Source organism: Ciona robusta, chromosome 11 (genome assembly GCF_009617815.1).
Source record: "Ciona robusta chromosome 11, ASM961781v2".
Classification (NCBI taxonomy): domain Eukaryota; kingdom Metazoa; phylum Chordata; class Ascidiacea; order Phlebobranchia; family Cionidae; genus Ciona; species Ciona robusta.
The window spans coordinates 2,321,050-2,346,241 of NC_143245.1; the positions used below are offsets into that span (position 1 = coordinate 2,321,050).

Sequence of the window (25,192 nt, forward strand, 5' to 3'; positions counted from 1 at the left end):
CTAGACAGACATTTGCTGGTTTCTTTTATAGCAATGAGTTAGGATAAGTAACAAAACGGTATTTCGGGGACAGACAGCATAAACCCTCATCATTAACCCTATATCCGACATCACTTGCGGAAATATGCCCAACTGCGATTCTATATAATATATTTGATTCCCTTAAATTAGCATGAGTGCAAAGTGGTGAATACAGTAAGATACAAAAAAACTTAAACCTTGTATGTACAGTTTATGACAGAACAGGGGACACAATCCATAAAAGGTTGAGAAACACTGTCTTACATTTTAGCCAAGTAGCAACTTTAGCCCTTACCTTTTGTGTACGACCTTCCATTGACAAAATATAACCCGTCTACATTTACAACTACAACAATTTGCTTTAACACTCCATATTTTCCCACGTTGGCGACGTTGAAAGCAAGCTTTGAATCTTAAATGACAATATCACGTGGAAAATACCCGCCAAAACATAGAAATGTCATACTAGCCTGCACAATGGGGGTTTAAAAGTGACCTTGTTACTTAGTCAATTGGGACATTACCAGTTGTTCTTAAACCAAAGAGATCAAAAGTTTGGTTTTAATCTCTGTGTCTAAACTTTGTTATTTCTGTCATCGTTCCTTATCTACTTATTGTGGGTGCGATTACTAATGAACTGGTATGCAATGCAACTCACTATCATTTCAAATTTTCGATACGCGATGTGTAAAACACAATTTGGCATCGCGGGATGTGGCCTAATCAGAAGAGAAAGTATCGCAAACAATATTCCTTTCTCGCTTTGCAGTTACATTTATAGATAGAAGTCAGCTGATCGGGAGGCTCAACAGACTAGGAACCCTGGCTTATGGCAATATTAAGATTTTCTTCGTGTGATTTTGACCTTGTAAAGTTAAAGTTTTCGGAGTTCCCACGCGCTGGCATGACGTAGTATTGATGTATATTGATGTAAAGTCATATATTCGTGAAATGCGAAAGAAAAAATTCAAAAAATAATCACACACAAAGTTACACACGTGGTAACTCAGAACGTCGGTGTAAGTTTTTCCAAAGAAAAACCCTTTATACTGTGTACGTGATTTGTATTTTTGTTGTGACATATTACTCACGGTTGCTAGAGGAACACTTTACACATAAAACGATTCGCAGCAAGCGTTATTCAACCGCAGTAACATCACAGTGCGTAAAATAAGGGCGGGCATAACAAAAGTTGTGTTAACAGTAGCATGTTCTGTATGTTATATAGCAGTGGCTCTGACAAGACTCATAGGATATTAAAGCAAAGCAACGAGGGTCGTTTTTTTCACGTTTCGAAGTATTTGTAGACTTGTGTGACGTAAGACATCACCCTCTGCCAGTCAGGTCGATCTTTCATTGTCATTTCGTCAGTCGTTAATGTTGGTTCGATGCCCACGCTCTCTGCTGCCGCAAACGCTAAGCGGAAATTTTTCGCCTAGAAAAAGGGATTTAAATTATTTTAAATTCGATATAGTACTACGAATGCAAATACTTTAGAAACAGTACAAGACTTTTATAGTTTGTAGATTTGGCGTGTTACTTATCACTGTCACTACTGCGAGCTTATGTGTGGCAAAACACGGCAATTGGTCCGATCCAGTGGTCCCCTATGGATTTTCCACATTATCAGCTATCCATAAAAAAAATCAGCCACAAAGTTACGTAAGTGATAACTCGTAAGCGGGCACGAGGCGTATGAAACAAAACCCATTTTTTTAACGAATGTCATTGCCCCTCCACGCGAGGATTTATAAGTTACATTTATTCATTCTTACTCTACCTGAAGCTGCAGCCTCGTTTTCTCATCAGTTGCAGCCATGTATGTTTGTTCCAGTGATTTATACGGTATGTGTGCTGGTAAGTATGAATGTAGAAGTGAACATAAGGCGAGACCATCGGACCAACTGCTGCTGAAGTTTGTAATATCGATGCCAGGATATGCCTGATAAAGTACGAAGATTAATAAGAAAAAATTAGACATGTGTCAGAAATTTTTACTATATTAAAATTTTTATCATTTGTAACTGCTTGTTCGAGGCCGTACCTTTGTTTTTTCTTGACACCATTTGAGTAGAGCGTTCCTTTTTGAACCGCCGTACCTCCTTGCTAGTGAAGATAGAGCGTCACCGGCAGAAGTAGATACCGCAGCATTCCTGTGCTTCTTCTGCGCCGGTGGGGCCGTATTTGACGTCACAATAGGTGATTGACTGCGTGTAATGGCGGGGGGACTCGGGCCAAGACGGTCCAGAATGTCAGTAAGCGGCTTGCGCGATTCTGTGGACGATTTGCGAGTTTCTTGGTTGGAGTTTCGGCGGAGTAGCGTGGAGAGTTGGGACAAATCGTTGCCGCTAACTGCACGGAAAATAAATACACTGAAAAAGCAACATATTTTTTTCTCCTTGCGAAAATGATAGCCAAGCTCATATTGTTTGAAGAATGAGGAGAAGGCTAATCAGCATTTGTGAAAACACGCTTTGAATAAAAGGTATAAAAAACATTTGGTTAAAGCGTGGTCCTTCCTTGCAACCAAAAAAATACTGCTAAAGTTTTGTTAACATGTATATGGTGTTTTACACTTACCACTGCCTCGGCTGTCAGGTGTGCCGGGTTTACTGCTCGACGCTGACCCGTTTGGTGGAGTTTGTAGTTTCCCAACGTGAGACACTGTATTGGGGGAACCGCCGGCCTGCGAGAATGACGTCATCGAATGATGACGTTGCATCGGGCTCACAGTGGCCGTGACCGGACTCGTGCCCGGGCGAGATGTTTGTGTCTTTGTGGGGCTGAACGGAGCGGAAAATGACGTCATATCGGCTGGGATGCTCGCAGATGACGTAAGAGGAGGATGGGTTCTTCCAGGTGACGTTGGGGAAGTGGGTTCAGCGGTGACTTGGCTGTCAAACGACTTTATCAAGCTCTGCACACCCGGTGAGTGGTTTCCGGATCGACGGCTTTTATATGACTGTAAATATATGTTGGTTTTACAACACAAGTGAGGTGCATGTATTCATCAAACGCAAAACTCTTCTGTGCGGTTTACATAGCAAAACATACAAATAGCTAAATGACGATTACAAATTTTCGTTCAGTTTACTTTAACATTGTTTTAAAGTCACACGTACCTCTCTAAGAGCAGCAATATTGTTTTCCATAGAGGTTCTTCCGACTCCTTGTCGAAGTGATGCAGCTTCAAGGATGGCAGCGGAGGTTGAGGACACAGAGGATTGTCTCTTCCTCCTCAGTTGTTCGTTCTCCACACGGAGTTTTGTGACATTTTCATCCAAGATCTGGTTGTCTTCACGCAGTCTCGAAACCTCAGCTTGAGTTTCTGAAGTAAATAAAAGAAAAAATTAAAATGTAGATGAAAAATGAAACAATGGGTACAAATATTAAAACAGATAAAAAAAAATAAAAAATGATATTAAGAAAAGCATGAAGTTAAAGGTTCAAAGGACATTAAACTGTGAAAATATATTTTAAGGGATTGTTGGGTGTGGAGTATGGGACAGAAATATTTGAAGTATTTTTAAATGTCCAATGTGAATGGAGCATAAGGGATCAAAGCTGGATGCTGCTACTATTATGGGTTTGTGCCTTGTGTTTGTTGGCAATATATTTCAGAACAATATTTTAAAAAGTACAATTTTCTGCTGTGTAAAAACATAAAAAACCTCTTCCAAGCTTCATTATTGACCAACAATTTGTTAATTACCTGCTTTCATATCATTAGCAATCATAACAGCCATCTGTAGATCAGCTTGAAATTGTTTCCATTCCTCCGACTGATTCCTTTGTTCTTTCTTTAACTGTTGAATTTCTTTCTCCAACCGAAACCTTTCTTCCTAAAAATATTACATAGATATTAACATAACAAAACTAAGAAACTAAAATACATTTATTAATAGGTTGGTATATGATTGGTGTCAATAGCTGTGGAAATTTAAAAATCAATAATCTAGTTTTATTTTAATTAAAACCAGTTGACAGATTTACAATAAAAATATATTCACAATAAGAAAGATAAAATGGTGCTGTCACAAATACCAGCCATGATTTTTACAGCATATCACAGATAAAATGTTCCTTTTTAAAATTAAAAAAAAAAAAACTTAACTTTAACAACCCATGGCCTCTAACACCCTAAGGTCTCTCACCACTTTCTAATTTGGTAACTAAAATGTTGACTTAGAGTTTGTGCTTTAAACTTTTGGAAATAAAATTCATGCCTTCAGTGGTTGGAAACCATATTTTACCTTAAGATCCGATATTTGGTTCTGTAGTTGTTGAATGATATGGTTATCGTGTTTCTTTACAGCAATATGTTGCTCTACAGAATCCTCCATGACGAAAAGTGTTTCATTCGCCTCATCCAGTGATGCTTGTTTGATCCTTAGATCTTCCTGAAGACGATCAATTACTTCCGACAACTCTGAGAGATCTTTCTGTGTCTGTTGGGTAAATTGAATATTTAACTGGTGTGGTTTTCAAAGTTTAAAAATTTGTTTTTATAAGTCTCGAAAATTCGTATAATAACATGTGCCCATAAAAACTTATTGCTCGTGTGCATTTTACAGATATCTGTGAGTCGCTTTTTAAATGTTCTGTAACATGAATTAAAAATCAAACCAAAATAAAAAACATAAATTTATAAAAATATAATATTTGCATAAACATATGCAATGCAATAATTCTCATATTGACAAGTATTAACAAAACAAAAAACATGTGCACATTATTATTAAATAGTAATTAATTTTTTTTTTACTTTGGCTTTTGCTTCTTCTAATTCCTCCTCAAGTTCAGCAACTTTTACGTCAAGTTTTTCATTTTCAAGTTGACACTGATTCATGTCGTCTTCAAGCAGCAAGTATTTTTCCTCTAATTCCTGAGGAAAATAAGGTTTAATAAAATATTATTTTCTTGTTTTTTAAACCATGTGAAATTATAGTACTAAACTAATCATTTGGATTTTATTAAATACTGTTGTAACAGTACAAAAATATCAAAAATAAAACATCTAATTCTAATCATTCTCACCCAAACAATAGCAACTGAGTCAGTGAACAAACAATTGCTAGCAAAACCTCATAATTTCTAGAAAATCCTAAATGCTCATATTTCTTCTATGCACATTGGTGTAAGTTAACACTATAGGACTTTCACAGGCCTATCCAAAATATAAAAAATTAGGTCCTCTCAGTCAAAAAAGCAGAAAAGCTTACAACCCATCATAACATACAATGATGTTTTTACAAAGGCAAAATATTTGCACCTGTTTTTCAGCCCGAAGAGCTTCGATTACATCCCTCTCCTCTCCATTGCTCCCTCCTCTTATTACAAGCTCCTCAACTTTCTTCCTCTCTTCCTTAAGTTCATCTTCCAATCGCTGAACAACCTCCGATTGCTCTTCTTCTGCTTCATCTTTCACCTCCTGTGATAAAATAAAAGAAATTGTTATAAAAAATGGAGAAATATTATTGGATAGTTGAAATGCCAGCTGGTTTAAAACTATTCACATATTTTTCATACAAATATTTAATTTACAACAAATAGGTTGAAAAGTACTGTTATAATAAATAGGCCTAACATAAATAGATACATTTACTGTATTTTGGCTCTTAACAAAATTTTTGCCAGAAAAGCAAAAATACAAGATAAATATGCTTGGCACCATAGTGACAACTGTATAGAACATACATTACCTTTAACTTCTTTTCCAGGCGAGATTTTGCCGTGTGTGCATGCGTTAATTCTCGCTCCAGATGTCTTAATCTTTCTCGAAGAGCTTCGGCAAGCTCTTGTTGATCCTTCCTCGCTTGCTCAGCGATTCTAACCTCTTCAGTAATCGACTCCTGAACTTGGAGGAGCTTTTCTCGCTCATTGAGAAGCACGACATACTGTTGTTTCAACTCACTGTGGTTTGATCCATCACTTAAGTGATCAGACACCAAAGCCTGCATTGAAAAAATTATTACAAATTTTGCAAAACAGGTATGAGCCTCATACTAGTAAATAGTAGAGTAGATAATGTAGTATTTTTAAATTATTTGGAAAAAATAAATATTTAATTGAAAATTGCATCTAAAAAGAATTAATAATCAGTAAAAACAAATACTTATTCATACAAAATGCTGCAGAACAGATTATTTGTTAAAATCCTAAAATCCAATAAAAAATGTTATGAATATTATTTTAATAGGTAATAGGAAAGGTTTCTAGGTAAGTTCTAAGTAGGTACTGAAAATATATTTGTATGAAATCCAAAAATACTGGATTAAAAAACAAATGAACCTAACGTTATAAACCAAATACTGTGTATAAACAGAAGACAAACTCATTTTACATTTCAATACTTGAGTGAAAACATACAGGCACTTAACCTACTTTGTAGTGAGGATTGAATCTTACTCCAGTGTCTACCATTTCACATTTAGCCACATTCAACTAATCCTAAAATACACCAAGCCTATATAAACAGACTAGGCTTTCCTGCTTTATTTACACAAAAGGTATTTATAGAATACCCTTCATTAATAACAGAACAATAAAATCAACTAGGAGCTAATGATATATTAGGGGTTAATTTAATCGTTTTGTAAAACCTAATCTTGTTCTTTGCCGTTAAAACTAAAAACAAAACTTGCTGTCTCTTGGCGCAAGGTCGTATTCTCATGTACCTGGTAACCGTTCACCCTTACGAACAATAAACTAAGCTTAATTGGCTGGCTTCGGTCGCCTAAGCTGTCTCGCTGCGCTAAATCGGTAGTAATCTACTGAACGCAGGATACAGATAGCATTTCAATCAATGTTGCATTGCGCAGCGCTGTGAGAACTATGGGACTGGGTGGCCTATGACGTAACAATATGCGGCCGGGGGGAAATGCAAGGACGTATGACTTTGTACTCGACTGACATTTTGAAACCACTGGCCTTTGCAAATGAGGGACAACAGGTCAAAGTGGAGTTCGGAAACTAGGATAACTGCTAGGTCTGTTCTACGATACGACCTGACTGTAGCAATTTGCACGGCTTGATGATGTATTATAAACAAAAACTGGGTATTACAGAGAATCGGCCTCTCCCCAATTACAGTCAATACCAACAACACAACAAACTGACAGTTGAAGCTTTGTGTTTGTTATGGTCGCGAAGGCGGGCAGGCAAACGGGAAATGAGCGGGTCGTGATCAGACACACACACGTCGACGCAACATTAATCGTGTGGGCGCTTCTTCCATTACTAATAGTTAAAACACAACAATATTCGAAACATCAGCGCACGAGGTGCACATTTTGTTTTAAACTAGACACACTAAATTTGCTGGTAGAAATTTTTTCTAAAAGCGAGTTCAAATTTCTACGAAATCTAAGCGATGCTCGGTTATTGCAGCAAATATTGCTCTGGGTGCACCTGCTATGTACATGTCATATTTCCTCGAATTTGCAATTGATTCGAACGACTGACTACAAGAATATAATAGCTGCGGAAGCTGATCAACCTGCGTATAACCCTGTTAAAACGTCTGTCTAAAACTGATGCCCTATACTAGTAAATAGTTACTAACGGCTGACAAATTTTCGTAAAAAAATAACATGTCATGTCCTTACAATAACTGTCTGGTTCTAAAACTGAAACAAGTAAGTGGACAAAAGTGGCCTGTGCTCGAGACATAAACAACCCTGGCTGGCCGACTGTCAGCGCGCACTCTGCGGTAGTGGTAAGCAATAGATCAATATATGCGCACCGACTTAACCCCGTGTGCATGCGCGCTAGGATTAAAAATGCTATTTGCAGTAACTAGCCTTCATGTTCGGCAATAATGTATTTTTGCAATCGATATTTACAAAAAACATCAATCCCTAGCTGTTTCAGGATACTAAGAAACAGTTTTATATAAGAATTCTCTATCGCTATTTTTAAAACAAAAAGGCACGCGAGTCGTGACTTGGAAAAAATCGGCATAATCAGGATTATAAGGTGGCCTCAGTTCGCTTGCAAACGTTCAAAACGTCACAAACAGGTCACATCATGCCAAGGAATATCTGTCATGACTTGAACGATAATAAAACTGGCTGGTTTTATTCACGGAGTAAAACATGTTGAGTGAATTCAACTGCTTAGTGGATACTACCGTTTACTGACTCGACCAAACATGACTGTCACTATGATTTGCATTATACATAAAAGCAGGGGAAATATGCCAGTAATCATAAAAAAACTTATAAATTTATTTAATCAATTAACGTAAAACACATCTGAACGTTTAAACTCAAACGTAACTCTCTCTCGTAACTGGTTTGTATTAAAATAGATAACTCGGGCTTTGTGACCTAAATATCTTGACTGCAATGGTTGCTGCGTGGTTACAAGTCTGCGGTGAAGTAGCTTTTGAGCGGTCGATGGCCAGCTGTCTTCTTTGGCTGTTTGCAATCTAAACTGGCTGGATGTTGTAACGCTCTGAACGCCAAACGCTGGTACAACAATCTCAACGAAATACAAACAACTGGAGCACCAAGAGAGAACTAATAGATTGTTTACACAGAGAGGAATACTTGCGGCAGTAAACAAGTTTACCTACATCATATACTGTATACAATCCATAGCTTGCTGATATTGCATAGTCATACCGAGTATATATAAACCAATAGGGGAAAATTAAATATTACTTATAAACTGAATTACCCTTTGGTGGAAAACACACTAGTAAATATGTTTAGGTAATTTATACTTTAAAAAAAACTCCACAAAAATTGGCTCAAGGAGGGAATTTTTGCTGACTTCGAAATGCGGTTCTCGGTTTCTATCACACATTCATTCATTTTCCAAGAACTTTAAAATAAACTACTAAACTTAATCAAAACCGATTTTATATGGCGAAACTTTATGGTTAACATAATTCCACATGCAATAAAATTGTTTTCAACACTGGCAAAAATACCCAAATCCACACAAATAAATATAAAATACACTGATATACAGTAAGCATCTTACTCTTAAATGGTCGATCTCGGCAGTTTGTTCAGCGAGTTTTTTCTCCGAGTGTTCAAGTTTTTCCATAAGAAATCCCTTCTCACGCTGCAAGCGGTTGTTGTCAATCGACAACTCTGGGACAGATTTCTGGAGGTCTGTTAGCTCCTATGGTAGGAAATTAACCATAAATTAACGACACGCTACATGGCTATATTGGTTATACACCAATGCTTCAAGCATAAAGAATTTTGTAGGGCCCTTGTGGTGAAAACTTTTGTACATAGTGACGTGTGATTAGTTACATTCACAACCTTTTTTTGTTGGGATTTAGCGTGAAATAAAAGGCAGAACTCTAGTCTGCGTAGATTTCTTTGTAATTTGACAATGGTCCTATATCATAATACGGACTGCACGTCACTAGAATACGCCAGAGTATTCAAGTCATTCTTGCTTTCCAGATAAGCAAGGGACGTTTCCGACGTTTAAATCGATGCTAACTACGTCATCGTGTCACGTGACAATACCGACCACGTGACGTACGTGTGGGCATGGGAATGTATCCAACTTACCGGTAGGACATACACAGGAAGTATTTATATGTTAAACGGTAAACATTTAACAGTGTTGTGTAGTAATCGAACTATGCGGAATAGTGTTTACGTAATGCATATACTTTGTCCAAAGGAGCATATTATAAAAAATTTTTTTTTGCTTAAATGCGATCTAAAAGTACCACCTATGTTTAAAAAAAAGACGACGATAAAAAACATGAAAAATTAGGTAAAAAAATGGTAAAAAAACGGCCATGCGATGAGCATGGGATTTCTACTTATAGTGTAGTATAACCAAACAACTGTACATCAGTGTACGTACCTGTACGGTCGCTTCTAGTTCTTCGTTTGTGCTTATATGAGTTTCTTCCATCTGATGAATACGTTCAGTAAGGCAGGCTACGGTCACTGAAGAAGTCTCGCTTATACAACCCTCTGAACCTGTGCATGCAAATATAGTTAACTAATTTTCAGCGAGAAATTAACCCGTTTCCGCTGAATTAATCCGTTACTGGATAGGTTGCACTTATTTAAAGTCATACGAGTTGATCTAATGCATATTGTGCTGCAATGAGATTGGGCATATTCTGCGACTGACAATCTACAATATCTATACGCAGAACAATTTTTAACAATGTAGGCTCATAATAACAGATAATTTACCAATTCTTATCAAACGCTCAACTTTTAAATGAGTGGAGATAAAAAGTTGTTGCGGTATCAAAAAAAAACGAAGTGTAACCGCATTATTTAAACACATATTGATTCCTAATTGAAACTTGCGCAATGCTTTATGTACAAACCGAACGTTAATTACTTAACACACAAATTAATTGGGAAAACAAATAAACGGTGTACTTATGTCAAGTGTAAAGTCAATTTAAAGAATCAACTGTATAAGTAGTGAGGCTATGATGGCACACTATTTGTTACGAAGTCCAATTTAATATTCTTTCTAATTTGGTCACAAAGCGTTCCTAAAACGCGTGAGCTACTATACGGCCCACGGGTAATTATTCGAGCCTAAGTAAGAAGTATCAAACTGTATCGGATACACAGCCAATGGGAAAATCCCAGGTTCCATGCCGTGTCTCACCGTAAGATCTTGATTCTGCCTATACAGAATAGCTAGACGTGACACTACGGTTATATAATTCTTAAAATATTCTATGTTTACTACCATATGGGACGAGAAAATAGAATAAAAGCATATCCTATCTTATCCCATTTTACTATACATATGCATACCTGTAAGTAGATGACCCGACCCACATTCTAAAAGATTCTCAGCTGATGTCGATCTGGATGCAGATTGTAAAAATTCCAAACTTCCTCCTGAAGTTAGATCATCTAATGATGAACTGAGACCATCGTCATTAGACAGCGCGTCTAAATCTAAAGAAAAAATACAATTTGTCATTAAAAAATATCGAGTTTAAATCTAAATGAAATAAAAATATCATTAAAAATATAACGCGTCCAAATTTGATTGAAAAAAAAAGATTTGTCATTAGAAAATGGAATAAAATTCTACTATAAAAACTGTCTCAGTATGATATGTTTCACGAAAATAGCTCTGATCTAGCACTTATATTCCTGAAAAGTTCTTGTTGCATAATAAAAGTATACACACCCAAGTAAAAACAAAAAAAAAACAGTCATAACCCTCTTACTTACATATCGTTATTGGTGAAATACATTACCCGCTGATACACTAGTGGGTTATAATTATGTTATTATATAAGTGTTGTCAGTTTTGGTCTTACCTTGTCCGTGTAAACGTTGCTGATGTGAAATGATAATTTCGTCCTTTTTCTTCATAGATAGCAACATGGTGTCTACCTGTTCGCGTAACTTCATGTTCTCACTCTGTGGATGACAGTTGTGTGTTACAAATTCTTGTATACAAGTTTACGAGCAAAAAAGTATGATAACTATCGCGATCTATAACACAACTATTCCCTGGCATATTCTTGCTCTCGTATTCTATAACTGCTCTCGACATTTTTACACTTTCGATAAATTTATATCTCATATTGCACCGTATTGTTGGGCAATTTGCTCAGCTAAACGGTAGTTGAATTGAATTAAACATTTAGCATGACCGAACCGCTAAGTTAAACAATACCATGGTTAAACACAAGTGAAATCGGAGCAAACACTTCGCCTTGACTGCTTTGCTTATGATTCACCACATATGAATGCCCGTTGTAGGCAACCGGTAATCGCACTCAATACATGGTGCAATTACGAGGCCGGTGGTTGTCATTAGGCATTTACCTGCGCCGTCCCGTTTCGAAACTGTGCGGCAGGGCCGTAATAACTGCGGTAATTGATGTAGCGTTAACTATGTTTGCCTACAGGGACGGACATTTCTCTCGAGTTAAAGTTTTTAAATGTTTGATGACGGTCAATTTATTTGGTGCGCCACATCGCCCATATGACTATAAATTCTAATATATGGCATGACCGTTCAAACACCCTTGCTATCTTTTAACACGCATAAAGGCAACGTAAGAGACAAGGTTGCTCCGAGCCAACCAGCTTGGAATGCTTGCTCAAACAACACGGCTTATGGAAGGTTAATAAACTTCTACCCGGACCTTGCAACCTTGCAGGTCAATGCTTTAACCGGCTTCTAATTTTTTTAGTAACCGAATTCAGCACAGTATCTCGTTCCCGGTTACAAAAGTTTCAAACGTAAAGGTAAAGTTCAAACTCTGTTTACATTGTGGAAATTGTTTCTGAAAATTGTGCAATACCTAGAAGAAATTGGGCAATAAAAAGGGAAAATTTCACGGAAAAGAGACATTTTTGTTATGATAACGTCATAACATAGGGGGCAACGGGAAATGCCATGAAGTTATTTTTAATTTTGGATTCTTTCGGAAAAATTATGAAAATGTGGAATGTGTAGCCGGGAGTAGTTTTTATAGTTTTTTTTACCAGGGTTGGGCGAGACATAAATACTTCACTTTACTATTAATATACCACAAACGCATTATTTGTATTATAAAAAACACATCACACAACATAATGGTATTACCTGGATACAGCAGTCGGTACTTCTTTTTTGGCTTCCAACGCGTAATGATCAACAACTATTTACTTAACCCAACTGATTATCTCAATTTAAACAAAACAAAACAAAGCTACAGCTGCGCAAAACATAACAAAGTTATAAATTGTCTTTTACCAAGAACTCCTACACAGTCAAGACGTCGTATCACTATCTGTAATGAACTAGCTCTCGGTAAACTGCGCCCACCTAAACAAATTGTTTCCGCCCCGCGCCTTGAATCCAGGTCTGTCCACACCTTGATAACAAAGCGTGAATTGTTTGAAATGACGTTCCGCTCAGCTACGTCTCATGTCCGGCCACGAATTACTTTCTGCTGTAATTTAAACCACACTAATGCAACAGGTGTGGCTGAATACGGTTTCTTAAACGGAAACAGATTCGAATTTATATAATACCTGTAATTGTATTGCGTTTTAATAGTAAAACCTCGCATATTAATACAGCACGTACGTAATAAACTGTCTTATTTATAGTTGAATGATAACTAAACACAGCCGTGCCGCCTTAACACAACAAACTATCTGAGCATTAAGGAGAATACAAAAGTAAAATACGTTAAAAATAAATCCTAACCTGACCTATAACTGGCAGCACACTATGGTGGTACGATTCGCATAAACGCATTGCAAAAGACGACCAAGCCATAACATTTAAAAAAACGCATTTCAAGCCACGCATGGTGGATTTGTAACGGAAAGCCTCTGGAACTAATTTCGTGTTTTGTGTTGTGCACTGGAACCCAACGGCTAATCGCTAATCAAGGCTCACAAAAGACGATAATTAGGTAGTTGCTTGGAATTCCACCACCACACATGGATTCGTGTTAATAGGGTACACCCAATCGAGGTTGTAGCGGTTGGTTGGCCCTGAAATAACAACTCAGAAACGCAAATAATGTATCGGAATGACTGTTGATAGAAAAGTATCTTTTCTAAAGTGATAAACTTTCTGCAATCTTGATCAAACACAAACGGGTGTTTTATATGCGCATTAATAATAAAATGACATACTTTAATAAGTAACGATCAGAAATTGTTTAATTTTCGTTAATTTGATCACGATTCGCGGTTTCGGTCTTTGAAATAGCAGAATAGTTAGTCACTAAACTACATTCCATGTGGGAGTAAAACCGGATACGTTTACCTTCGTATAGTTATATACAGTTACAAGTTAACACGTTAATCACGGGAACTACGATGGTATAGTTACTAATGAAAGGTTAAAATTTCCCCCGAATTGCAAATGACAATTCAGTCCAAAAATAATAATAATAAAATAACACATTTTTAATTTAAAAAAAAACGGGATTTAAAAACTTTGTTTTCCTCAAGCCCATTTCCAGTACATGATAGAACATTTTGTTACCGTAGCAACTAAGGTCTTGAAGGTACGAACGCTTGCTTTGGTTAGCGGATAAACCTACAACCATGAGGTAGAGTGAATGGCGACAAGCTGGCTAAGTGATTTAATTGTGGTGGTTAGAAAAATATCAAGAGGCGGAAATTAAAGGCGTTTGTTTATACAGGTCTGCAACTTAATGCGAATAGCGAAGAATTTCATTATTTTTTGGTTATTTTTTCTTATTATTACTAAAAAAAAACAAACAATAGAATTAGCAAAACTTCGCTAAGAAAGTTTAGCATACGAACATGGAAAAATACTAAATGCTGATTTTGGGGCTTACAAAAGTTTGGTGGTTTAACCAAGATTAAATAACAAGCATGGGAAGACTTGCTACTGCCCCCTTACCGAGAGTTATCAAAACATAGGATGAGTAATTTTAATTCGATACGAAAAATGATCTCGCCAGCGACGTCATAATAGGTAATTAATTATCACGTCATTGGGTCAGCCAACAGGTGTTTAGTGTGATTTTTATATTACTCATTTCTTAAAGAAATGCGTGGGAATAGTGGGCGACCCATCAACAAATATATTGACATTTACAAATTTAACTGGCATAATGTCGAAGTTAGTCGAACTAAGGTATATATTGAAATTAAGACATTCAGCTTACGCAAAATTCTTTTTTTTAACATTTTATTTTCTTAGTGACTAGTCGTATGTATTTAAATGTAACGGCTGGGGCGCCGAGACTGTTTTTTATAACGTGACTGTTTTCTGTTCCAAAACAACCTCATTCAACCAGCTGCGTTTCGATTGCTGGCATTGTCGAGTTATTTAAACACGTCAACAACACCCGTCCTAAACGAACAAGGCTACATTATGAACAACAACAAAAAATTACAATTTTTTTTTCGTTCTATCTGGTAGCAAACAAAAAGTTTTTACAGAACTATATAACCGCACCTTCCTGATTCTAAAACAGCTTTGTAAATTGTTTAAAACCTGACAAGGACTTACGGGATTTAGATGCTTAGTCACGCTATCCCATCTTTCCCCACCGTTCTATACTGTACACACGATGCATAAGATAATTACATTTTAATTCTAACCGCTTCTGAATAGCTGTGGACTGTGGTCAATGAGTAATTAAAACATCTTATTATAAAGACTCTCATACCAAATTACCAACATTCCCAGCTAAAAACCTATTGATCGGTTAATCCCTTTGCACTATACAGATTCAACTAGGCTTCACACAGCTTAGTATAGGGAAAGAGGTCTGTAACTTCTCAAATGGGGTGACACACTGCCATATGCTACGCACGTCATCTCTGCTAACTTTAAGGGTGTATGTATATTATAAAGTTGGAAAAGCTACTTTCTCTTCACTTTTAACAAACTAGACATATCTACAGAGTAACACATAGTAAATACTAAATAGGACAAATTGACCGCAACGCATCCAAAGTAGGAAGAAGTTACTGACGTAATTAGGCTGCTGACTACTTTGAACAAATGAAAGCATTTTAAAACCTAGGACAGCTGCGACAAATATCCTTTAAACTTATGTTATACGCGGAACGAACTTATAACCTGCTACGCTACACTTTCGAGTGACGACCGGTTAAGTTTTGCCCGCTTGGCCGTGTGAAAAGCATGACCGCGTTTAACGTCGTGACGTAGTTGACGTCATAACAGTACGTACTGTGTGACGAAAGACATTCGTTGGACGACATCGGAAACCTCAATTGAATGGAAAACTGTGACGGGGCAGGTGGCTTATGGCGTGTGGAGATTGACGTCACGTATACCGTGGGAATGACGTTTTGAGTTTTTTTATATTCAAAAAAGGAGGTCATTCAAAAAATTCAGACGTTCGTTATAAAAACTGAGGCACTCATTTTAAAAACTGTGATATCTATTTAATAATTGAGGCATTTATTTCAAGAACAGACATTCATTTTAAAAAGTGGGAGGTTAGTTCAAAAATTGGACGTTTATTCTCCTCCAAAACAAGAGTTTTATTTACCTAAAAACATCTAGATTGACAGTTCGGTAAAAAAACTGGCGGTCGTTTCAATCATTCACGCATGCGGAGATATACGTTGGGTTAAACGGGTTCCGGGATATATATTAATCCAACCACGATAGATCTGCCAATACAGTTTGAAACATAATGGCTCGGCATGACCTCGATAAAACAAGACATGACTCGCAAGTGATTCATAAATAGCGATCGTTTGAACTAAGGTTCATTAGGTTGATATACGAAAGTAGAAAAAATAAAGAATAATAACAAATCGCGTTAACATTAATTACAAATACCCGTCTTCCAAGCAGTATCTGTCTAAAAACTGATTTTTTTTGTTTTCTGTTAAATTTAATTTTGTTTAAAATCAAATAAAAAGGTACTTTTTGTACAATGATCGCTAAAAATTACTAACTTGGTATTTTAAATCATTTTTAAATGTTTATTATGTACCTAATACTAATACGTAATACCTCTAAGCTTAAAAATATCTGACGTTAGTTCTGCATCATACAGCATGGTACTGCGCATTCGTAAAACGTACTAAAACAAACGTAGTAAAACATCGGCACTCGTCGACCTTGCCAGCAGGGTAGCGAAAGTAGCCGGGTGGTCAAAGTTAAAGGTTTAAACTTTATGGTGCTTACGTAAATAACACACTGTTACGAGTCGCGCAAACGGCTTAATGACGTCATACAAGCGACCGAAAGTGAAATTTATGAGATGTTTGTACATAAGAACTGGTTTCGACTTTCAACTGTTTAACATTGTTTGAGTTATTCCAACCAAACGTCCGAACCATATAAAAGCTTTGATACTCCTTTTGGCGATAAATTCACACGTAAGTATAACCCGGACTGCTGTACTGCGTCATTGTCTTAACTATATCTGTATATCTACTGATCTGATTCGGCTGGAATTTCGTTTTACCACTAACTGAAGAACATACGTATTACCTACGTGTTAAAAGCTCACCAGTACCACAAAAGACACTGACACATTTTTCTTAAGCGTTTCACAGAAAAAAAGGCTTATTTTGATACAAACTTGAAAGACAAACATTAAAATAGATTAAATTTCGATAACGTTGTTCTCCGAGCCGCCAATGTTTGGCTACAGACGAGATACGGAGAATCGGAGATAGTAGGCAGTTTAATTAAAAAAATCTTTAATTTTCGGAGATTGAAAAACGAAAATGCGATAAGAATATTTCAAGCAATGTTTGCAAGGCAACCTGGCCGTGGTTGCGAAATAAGAAATTCTGCGACTGTTTACACAAATTATTGCTCTACACCTATTGTCTTGGTAAACATATTGATATATAACGAAAATTTGCAACTATCTACAAATACAGAGTTAAAACGATATCGCAGATTTCAAGTAAAAGATAAAATAAAAAAACCAAAAGATTGATATCAACTAGCGCGTTTTTAAACAGCATAATTCTGTAAAGTCAATTATAGCTGATATATAACCATAATCCAATAACGTTCTACAACAAAACTTTATAAAATATGTCAAAGTAACGTTGTGTTTATACCGAGTAACTGATGTATGTAGAAAACTTGCATATATATATATTGTGACAGCAAGTAATTGAACAAACAACATCGATTGCAAAATATCCCTGCAATCTGCATACAATATTAACACTAGAGCTGTAACGCTATACTCTCTTTGCTACAGTCTGATTTATAAAAATCATCAAATTTATTGTAGAGTGGGGTAACATGGGACATTCCTTCATTATTTTTTTGTCATATTTTGTAGTAAACAAAGATATTTTCAAAATTACAATAACCTCAGCCTTACGACCGGCGTTGTTAAAGTAGAGCGTTGGTAATTTTTTTAAACACAATTAGAAAATATGGGATTCTGCTGCAAACGGTATCCCGTCTTACCCCACAGTAATATCATAAAACCCATACCTGTAGCGTGCCAAGTTCATTTGTGACGTCACCGGTTTGTTTGGTCTCTTCTGCTTTCGTTGAATCATCTGTTAGTTTAACAAGGGATGTGAAGGACGGAGGAGAAGCTTCCATCTTGGAGGACACGGATTCAGGATCCTGTTGTTTCTGGAGGAGCAGCATCATCTGATCGAGTTTTGCTTTCAGTGATCTGGAAGTGTGGAAAATATTAGACTATTAAACCAGACCCAAAAAGGCCAATTAAATCGACGACGTCTAATGAAACTCGCTACTGAAATCTGGAAAAGACTGGAAAAACTAGAACTGGTGTTTTTTCTAGAAGCTCAAATTCTAAAAAAGATTATCAACAGTCATAGGGACTTATCTAACACGATGAAACGGGGATATCAGAATAAATTGCCTTAATTTTGAAAAAACAAAAATGTTTATTACTTTAGAGAAGCTATATATACGGCAGTTTTAGCTTAGCGCATCCCTGAATATACATCAGAGATCTCTTAAATATAGACAGTGCGAACTGCGAAGTAAGTAGCGATATTAAATCAAAAACAACATTCGGTGTATGCATTATATAAAGCTATAAACAGTGTGTGAACAATAGATTAATGTGAGTAGTAAAAAATAAACAATGCACTGTGAAACCTGGTGTTAGGTTAATAGCGCTACCGTGTCAATTTTAGATAAACAGAACCAGAGTTACGGTGACTGTTTACAATGACGGCATATAACTTGTGTTACGACTTACGAATTACGTAATTACGTGTTCTGCGTTCGTTGCAACGCAGTTGCACGATTTATAAATGATGTAAGATGTATTATAACGTCAATACATTTAAACGAATACCACGTTCAATGGTTAAACTATTTTTTTTTGAAGGACGGTTTTATTAACCAGACAAACGCTAGAAATAACCAAAGTTGCGCTACAGTTTACCCGAAGCACGTTTTTGCGGTATGTGGAAAGCTTGGTTGACCCTTGAATGGGTAAATATATGGTACTGAAACTACTTTACAATTTAAGACAAACTACTTTACAATTTATAACACACTGTGGGCATGTGCATGTAAAGACAGTTATAACGGACATTGCTCCAACCCAGTAGTCACGTAAGGGCTGTCGAAACTGTCAGCAATGGAACAAAAACACAAAACAGGCACCCACAAAGTTTGCGTGGTAACTCGTAAGCTAACACGAGATGTTTAAAATAGAAGTATAGCACCTGTTGTTGCCCGCCACGGGAGGATTAATAAATGAGTTACTTTCAATCTATTATTTCTGGGTTTCCAATTGGATACGAGATATCAGAATTCATTTTTTTACCTTATTTCAGAATCTTTAGTTTTTGCGAGCGCCATTAGGTCTTTGATTTTGGTTTCTAGAGAACTTTTATCCGCATCAGATCTCGTCTTGCTGCCGACTAAGGAAATAACAGGGGATATTTTACTCCATGATTTTCAATTAAAATCTTGAGACCTATTTCTTATATGTTGACAATGGCACAAACCAAGTTTCTATGTGCTGCTATTTCAATCCACAATCATTCTTGGTCATCTGAACCTACAAGCTCAAAGCGAGCTGTATAAGTTCAATAGTTCAATACGTTTGATAGTTACATCTCGCAGGGCACTGATGAAAATTACAGATTAATTTATGGCAGTTTAATTTGTAGGGTGACGGAAACAACATATGACGTGTTTCCTACATAATATTAAATGTATAGGTATTATGAATAAGATAAGTAAGTACATAAGCGCATAGTTTTGGCACCATAACGTTATGAATGGGCCAGTGGAGACAAATGTATATTTCTTACTCTATCTGTTTTTAAGAATTGTATATAAGATGCGCAGTGGCTGTATAGTAATTGCCTAAAAAGATAAGACAAAATGTGTAAATATAAATTTGTTTGTTGCAAATTACTTTTACCCAAATAAATATAAAATAGCAAAGTAGCAAACAGTCTCAATCAATATGTACCTGGCGTGTCTTTGTTTGTCCTGCGGCTGGAGAGCACAGAACTTCGGCCGCTAGACGACGCAGAAGAGCTGCTTGATTTTGCTGATGAAGGTTTTGCTTTATCTCTTGCTTTCTCGGTGGTCTTCGAGGCATCTTTCTGTGACGAAGGACGACGGCTGGTGGTCGAAGCAGCAGTGGAACCGGACGTAGCTACAAAGTAGTTTCGTTAAGAGAAATGGCTTTACAAAAACCGCACTTTACCGACCAATATTGTTCATTCTACACAACGTATTGTCTCACTGGTTTATGTAGTAATAATTACAATCATTATACGTCTTGCTTTCAGCACCATAAACAACAAGTGACGTGTGGGCTGATAAAATATTACATAGTTCGTTACAGTCACTGCTGCAATAAACACGTTATGCTGATTTTCTTATAGGTGATCAGTTTACGGATCGAATATTGATTATTGGATATGCTGTAAAGCTGCGAGTAACCACGTAATTGCGGTGTTTTTAAAGCTGTAAATGATCAGAACACGTAAACAAGGTTGAATTAGAGGTAAAAAGACGAACCTTTACCCAAACTGCATGAAAATAAAACAACAAAAAATAGATGGAAAAGTTCCAATTTCCTCAGAACGATGTAAAATATTGTATCATCAAAAACGTCAGAATAATATAAAAATCAGCAACGTTTCACTTTCGCTGGTTGGGTTGCATAAAGAATATAATAACTAAACTACAAATCGGTGTTTATGCACTACTTTTGCCCCTACTCCTAGTCTCACTGAGCGTAACATTCATCTTGTCTTACCGTAATGCTTAGGTGAAAAACAGCGTTTCAGCATAGTTTTTGCAAGGAAGTTTTGATGTCAAAATTTGCTACATTCACTTATACAGCTATTACCTGAATTACATAGCATAGGATAAGGTATATTAATTAAGCAAATTCGGCTGGCTGAACTCTCGTACGGATTTTGAACTCCGTGTTTGCTTTTGCTGTAGAAAATAGTAAGTGAAAACAATCTAGTCTCAACTCTGGAACCTATTACAAAAATGACCACAGCTTATGGTTAAGGCTTTTACGCACTTGTGGGCTAAAGTTACCCGCGTCGGAGCCTCGGCACAATAAAAAAACTTCATAAATGGCCATGGGCAATAACTTCCATCAATCTTGCCTGGTTGAAACTGACGCAGAGGGAGGGCTAGCCTGCACGCAGTAATAAGCTGTGTCGGGTAAACAAACTGCAAAAAAAACTTGAAAAACAACAATTTCTGCCTAGCCGGTTTCGAGGCGCTTACGTACTTGATACACCGCGTATGTAAACTCTAATTACTTTATCCGGAAAACAAAACCTATAATGGTGGACACTTTTTCTTAGTTGGATTAATTTTGTTGAGTGACGGCATCTTCGAAAGATTCATGTTTTCCGCGCAGCGTGGGGCCGTATACACTAAACCCATTGTTCTGATGCATTCAAGCGTGCCCAATGACGTCACACGTAAAAGTGAATGCAATGTTTCTGTAAAAGGGGGTGCATTCCATGAACTCGGAAAGAACGAAGATACCTGTACCTACAAGCTACAACCAAACGAATAGCTTCCTGCTTTTGCGAGGCTCTCAACTCGGAAGAACATAAAATATCCATACGCAGACGTTAAAAGCGTTTTTATGAACATTTTTAAGGTGTACTCCGTAAATTGCAGCGAAACAACCTATACCTCAACACCTCACGAATGTTCCAGCAACCAAACAAACAAAACAACATTTGGCTCATACCCGCCGAACAATAAGTATAAATATGTACTTACATGCGTTTAAAAACGATTTTTTCAATAAATGCCACATTTTTATTTTTAAATCCACATGACACGTTGGGCTGGGAGAAAAGCCTTGACCGCGTGTTGAATCATCGGTAAATACAAGACAAGCATGGCGGAACATTGACGTACGAAAGCCAAGGTTAGCAAACGATATATATGTGGAAACACGGACCTACATATATAGCCATAAACCCACAAGATAGTAATCATGGAGACGTAAATAATACCTATATCTGTGCTAATTATATATGAAACCCAACAATTAGTATATATATACACAGACCAGACCTGGTCGTCTGATAAGAAAACAGACTTATGGAGAAATATAGATATGGGTATTTAATTTCTAATATAGGTATGATTCCAATAACAGGCATTTAGAGTTGTTGTGTTTAGCAAACTAAACAAATATAAGTATTTTGGACGGGCAATGATTTATTTAATTTTAAGAGAAATCTATTTTGTTGTGGCTTCTAGTTGAACTTGAACGCATCAGATAAAAATGGCCATACTTTTATTTATTAAATGGAGAGCATTCTAAAATTTGACTTATTAATGGGACGATTCATGTGACTTGTTGTACCGAAAATAGAAGGGCATGTTGAAACAATAGCAACAACAACTTAGCTCATAAGTGTATGAGCAATATTATGTCTCGAATGACTCTGACCTTGCTCATTTTAAATAAAGTCTAGTAAGAGAAAAATAAAAAGTGCTGTTATTTGTTGTATAAATGCAACAATTTTATACTAAAGTTACATTTAATGTAGAATTTGTGATCTTTGATGTAGGCATGTAGCCCAATTTGAAAGATTTACTGCAAAATATGCTGCCTGGTATTTGAGAAGCAAACAACTTGAACCAGATTTATGGTGATTTATGGTGGACTCTTAATGACATAGAATGAGTTTAAATTAATGTTTCTATTTCACGTCACAGACCTTGGCTAAAATATTCTTTAAAACCCCTTCAAGCAACTTTACAAAAAATATTTTAGAAAACAAGTTAGTATTCAAGGAAATGTCATTTTATCAAATATATATTATATATGTTATAAACTTCCCAAAATTATTGTGAGTCCATAAACGATAAACCTCATCATCTTTTAGGTGAAAAATTACTGCTTTAAAACAGCACAGTTTGTTCTAGTGGTCAAATATTGCAGTGGTTATTCAAACTAGTCTTTTAAATACTATGAATTATATTACTAGTTATTTTAAATGTTCATTATTATAGAATTCTTATAAGAAAAATATTCTTTAATTCTATTTATAAAAACTTAATGTTGTACTTGTACATTTGGTACTTGAACTTGAAACGTGAATTTTTACTTGCATTCAAAAAATATTTACATTTAGTTCTGTTTTTACAACTTGGCATGACATCCAAAACTTGTCTTTGATAACTTTAGGTTAAAACCTTTTTCTATAGAATACAGATTTTAAGGACTATGATAGTGAAATTTACGAAAACCTACAAGAATAGTTATAAAATATATCAATATCATATTATATATATATATATCAGGCGTTCATTTTTTAACAGTTTTAAATGCTTGATTGCTACAGTATTTCGAATGCAGGCATTCAACCAGAAGGTTATTGGTCATTTGGGATACGTTTAATTTAATTATTTAACTTATTTTTCATTATAGGGTTCACAGAGCATTAGTCTGCCACAAAATTGTCCCTGATTAAATAACAGATAAACAAGTTTCCGCAGATGTTGAGTTAAAATGTATAGCAAACGATTTCAATTTTGATGCACGCAAACTGGTCTATAGGTTCCTATTACTTTGGGAGCTGGGAGTGATTCTAAATAGCTTTTAACATATTGAATTGTAAAAACCTTTGACGTAAGCCTATTGAATATTTCAGGAAGTCTGCAATGTGCATACAGCTTCAAAATAAAACAAAATTTACAGTTCATATTAAAGTGAAAACCTAACTAAGTGTAGTAGGATTAGGTTATATATATATATACTTAGTCAAACTTTTACATACACACAAATGGACACAATGATACAATGCAGTTTGTTCAGTTTTTTAGAATGTCAAAATTTTTAACAATACAATGTAATTCATTATATCCACCATAAATTTAAAGTTCAAGACTAGTATTAATATTAGTGAGGTATGAAACACAGTCATGGATTATAAAATTCTTATTATAAATCATAATAATGCTAAGCGTATACTAGTATGTGGCATGTGCTCATAACTATTTGTGTGATACTACATACTACATCATCACATGCATCGTATCATGACTCATGTGTTTACAAAAACGTGAATAAACAGAAATAGTGGTCAGGCACAACTGACTTTTTGAAGTATTATATTACATTTGTATTCGAACACTTCATTTTTAGAGAATAAGAAACTGTTAAAATTGGGTGTATTCATTTTTTCCTGTCTGTACACATATTTACCAAAAAGACAACTGTGTAAGTAATATACACACTTTTCATATGCAATTCAATAAACACACTACAGTTTAAGGTGGCTAAACTTATTGTTATAAACATTGAACAAAGTAGCCAACATACTAAACCTTTAATTTATTCTGCATTAGTGTACAAAGCATTTAGTCGAAACAAACTAAACAAATAAATCTTCCAGTTACCATCAGGCTACTGCATTAAGATTACGTAAACAAAATAATTTTAAAATCCATTAAAAAAGGGAAAAGGAAATTAAGGTAATACAGTATAGGTAAAAGTTAATTTGCCATACCCTATTATAACTAACAAAATGTTAAACAAAACAAATAAACAGAACATGAGAACATAAAATAAAATCTAAAACAGTAAAATACTGTGTAGTATAAATGACATTTTAAAGTGACATAAAGTGAATATATAATGGTATATGAAGAAACCTATTCTTTTTTACCTTTTGCTCCACTGGACGCCGTGGAACCAAAAACGCTACCTTTTGTTTTTGCAGCACCTTTCATTGGAGTTGTACCCGATGATCCGGTATTAGACGACAGTTTTGTGTTTCGCTTTGACGACAGCATATTCTTAAAGCTATGCACCAAGCTGTAAAACAATATTCGTGATACTAAACTGGTTATAAACTTCTATTATATTCACTGTTGCATTCAACTAACATTATATAATAGATCAAAGCACAAGCATTTAAAATGCGTAAAACGCCACCACTAAGCGGCACTATAACGTAGTTACTCTTTGCTGGCCTGGTGTTCGCCGAAAATTATTGGGGAGCAGATTTTGTTTGGGCATGTGTTTCATGCCAGGGCTTGGACAATATTGTTTTCAAAATAATTTTAGTTATTTATACATTTTTTCTTTGTCAGTTAATGTAACTGTTGGTCAAAAATGTTATTTTACATTGACTGCTGAACATCGTATAGAGAGCTTCTCATTTGCTTGCAAATCCTACTTGCATAGCCCAGAGACATAGACACCCATATCCATTGGGCTGCGTATGGTATATACAGCTCAGCGCACATA

At 35.9% G+C, this 25,192-nt stretch overlaps 1 protein-coding gene across 3 annotated transcripts; it reads right to left on the reverse strand.

The window, feature by feature from the left end:
* Window positions 1-926: 926 nt before the first annotated feature.
* LOC149727794 (cytospin-A-like) lies at window positions 927-24,811 on the reverse strand. 3 transcript variants are annotated; one of them, XM_089888481.1, is made up of 18 exons: window positions 24,609-24,811; window positions 19,907-20,095; window positions 19,250-19,346; window positions 17,929-18,118; window positions 11,309-11,411; window positions 10,791-10,937; window positions 9,865-9,983; window positions 9,013-9,156; window positions 5,724-5,975; window positions 5,294-5,452; window positions 4,787-4,906; window positions 4,275-4,469; window positions 3,734-3,863; window positions 3,144-3,349; window positions 2,602-2,983; window positions 2,066-2,373; window positions 1,802-1,963; window positions 927-1,456 (listed from the first exon to the last, which is right to left on the reverse strand). In XM_089888481.1, the coding sequence occupies exons 1-18, from the start codon at window positions 24,733-24,735 to the stop codon at window positions 1,307-1,309; spliced, it is 3,180 nt and encodes a 1,059-aa protein (XP_089744607.1). In that variant the 5' UTR covers window positions 24,736-24,811; the 3' UTR covers window positions 927-1,306. The 3 variants fall into 3 exon arrangements, with proteins under 3 accessions (XP_089744607.1, XP_089744608.1, XP_089744609.1); XM_089888482.1 differs by lacking the exon at window positions 24,609-24,811 and adding an exon at window positions 20,705-20,856; XM_089888483.1 differs by lacking the exons at window positions 17,929-18,118; window positions 19,250-19,346; window positions 19,907-20,095; window positions 24,609-24,811 and adding an exon at window positions 12,589-13,162.
* Between the last annotated feature and the right edge of the window lie 381 nt (window positions 24,812-25,192).

Bases quoted from the DNA above. Each gene is read 5' to 3' on its own strand.
- LOC149727794 (XM_089888481.1), bottom strand. From the start codon at position 24,735: ATGCTGTCGTCAAAGCGAAACACAAAACTGTCGTCTAATACCGGATCA. The intron at 1,964-2,065 runs GTACGGCCTCGA...GTACTTTATCAG, and splicing joins GGTGTCAAGAAAAAACAAAG to GCATATCCTGGCATCGATAT. The intron at 1,457-1,801 runs GTAGAGTAAGAA...CCCTTTTTCTAG, and splicing joins AAACGAGGCTGCAGCTTCAG to GCGAAAAATTTCCGCTTAGC.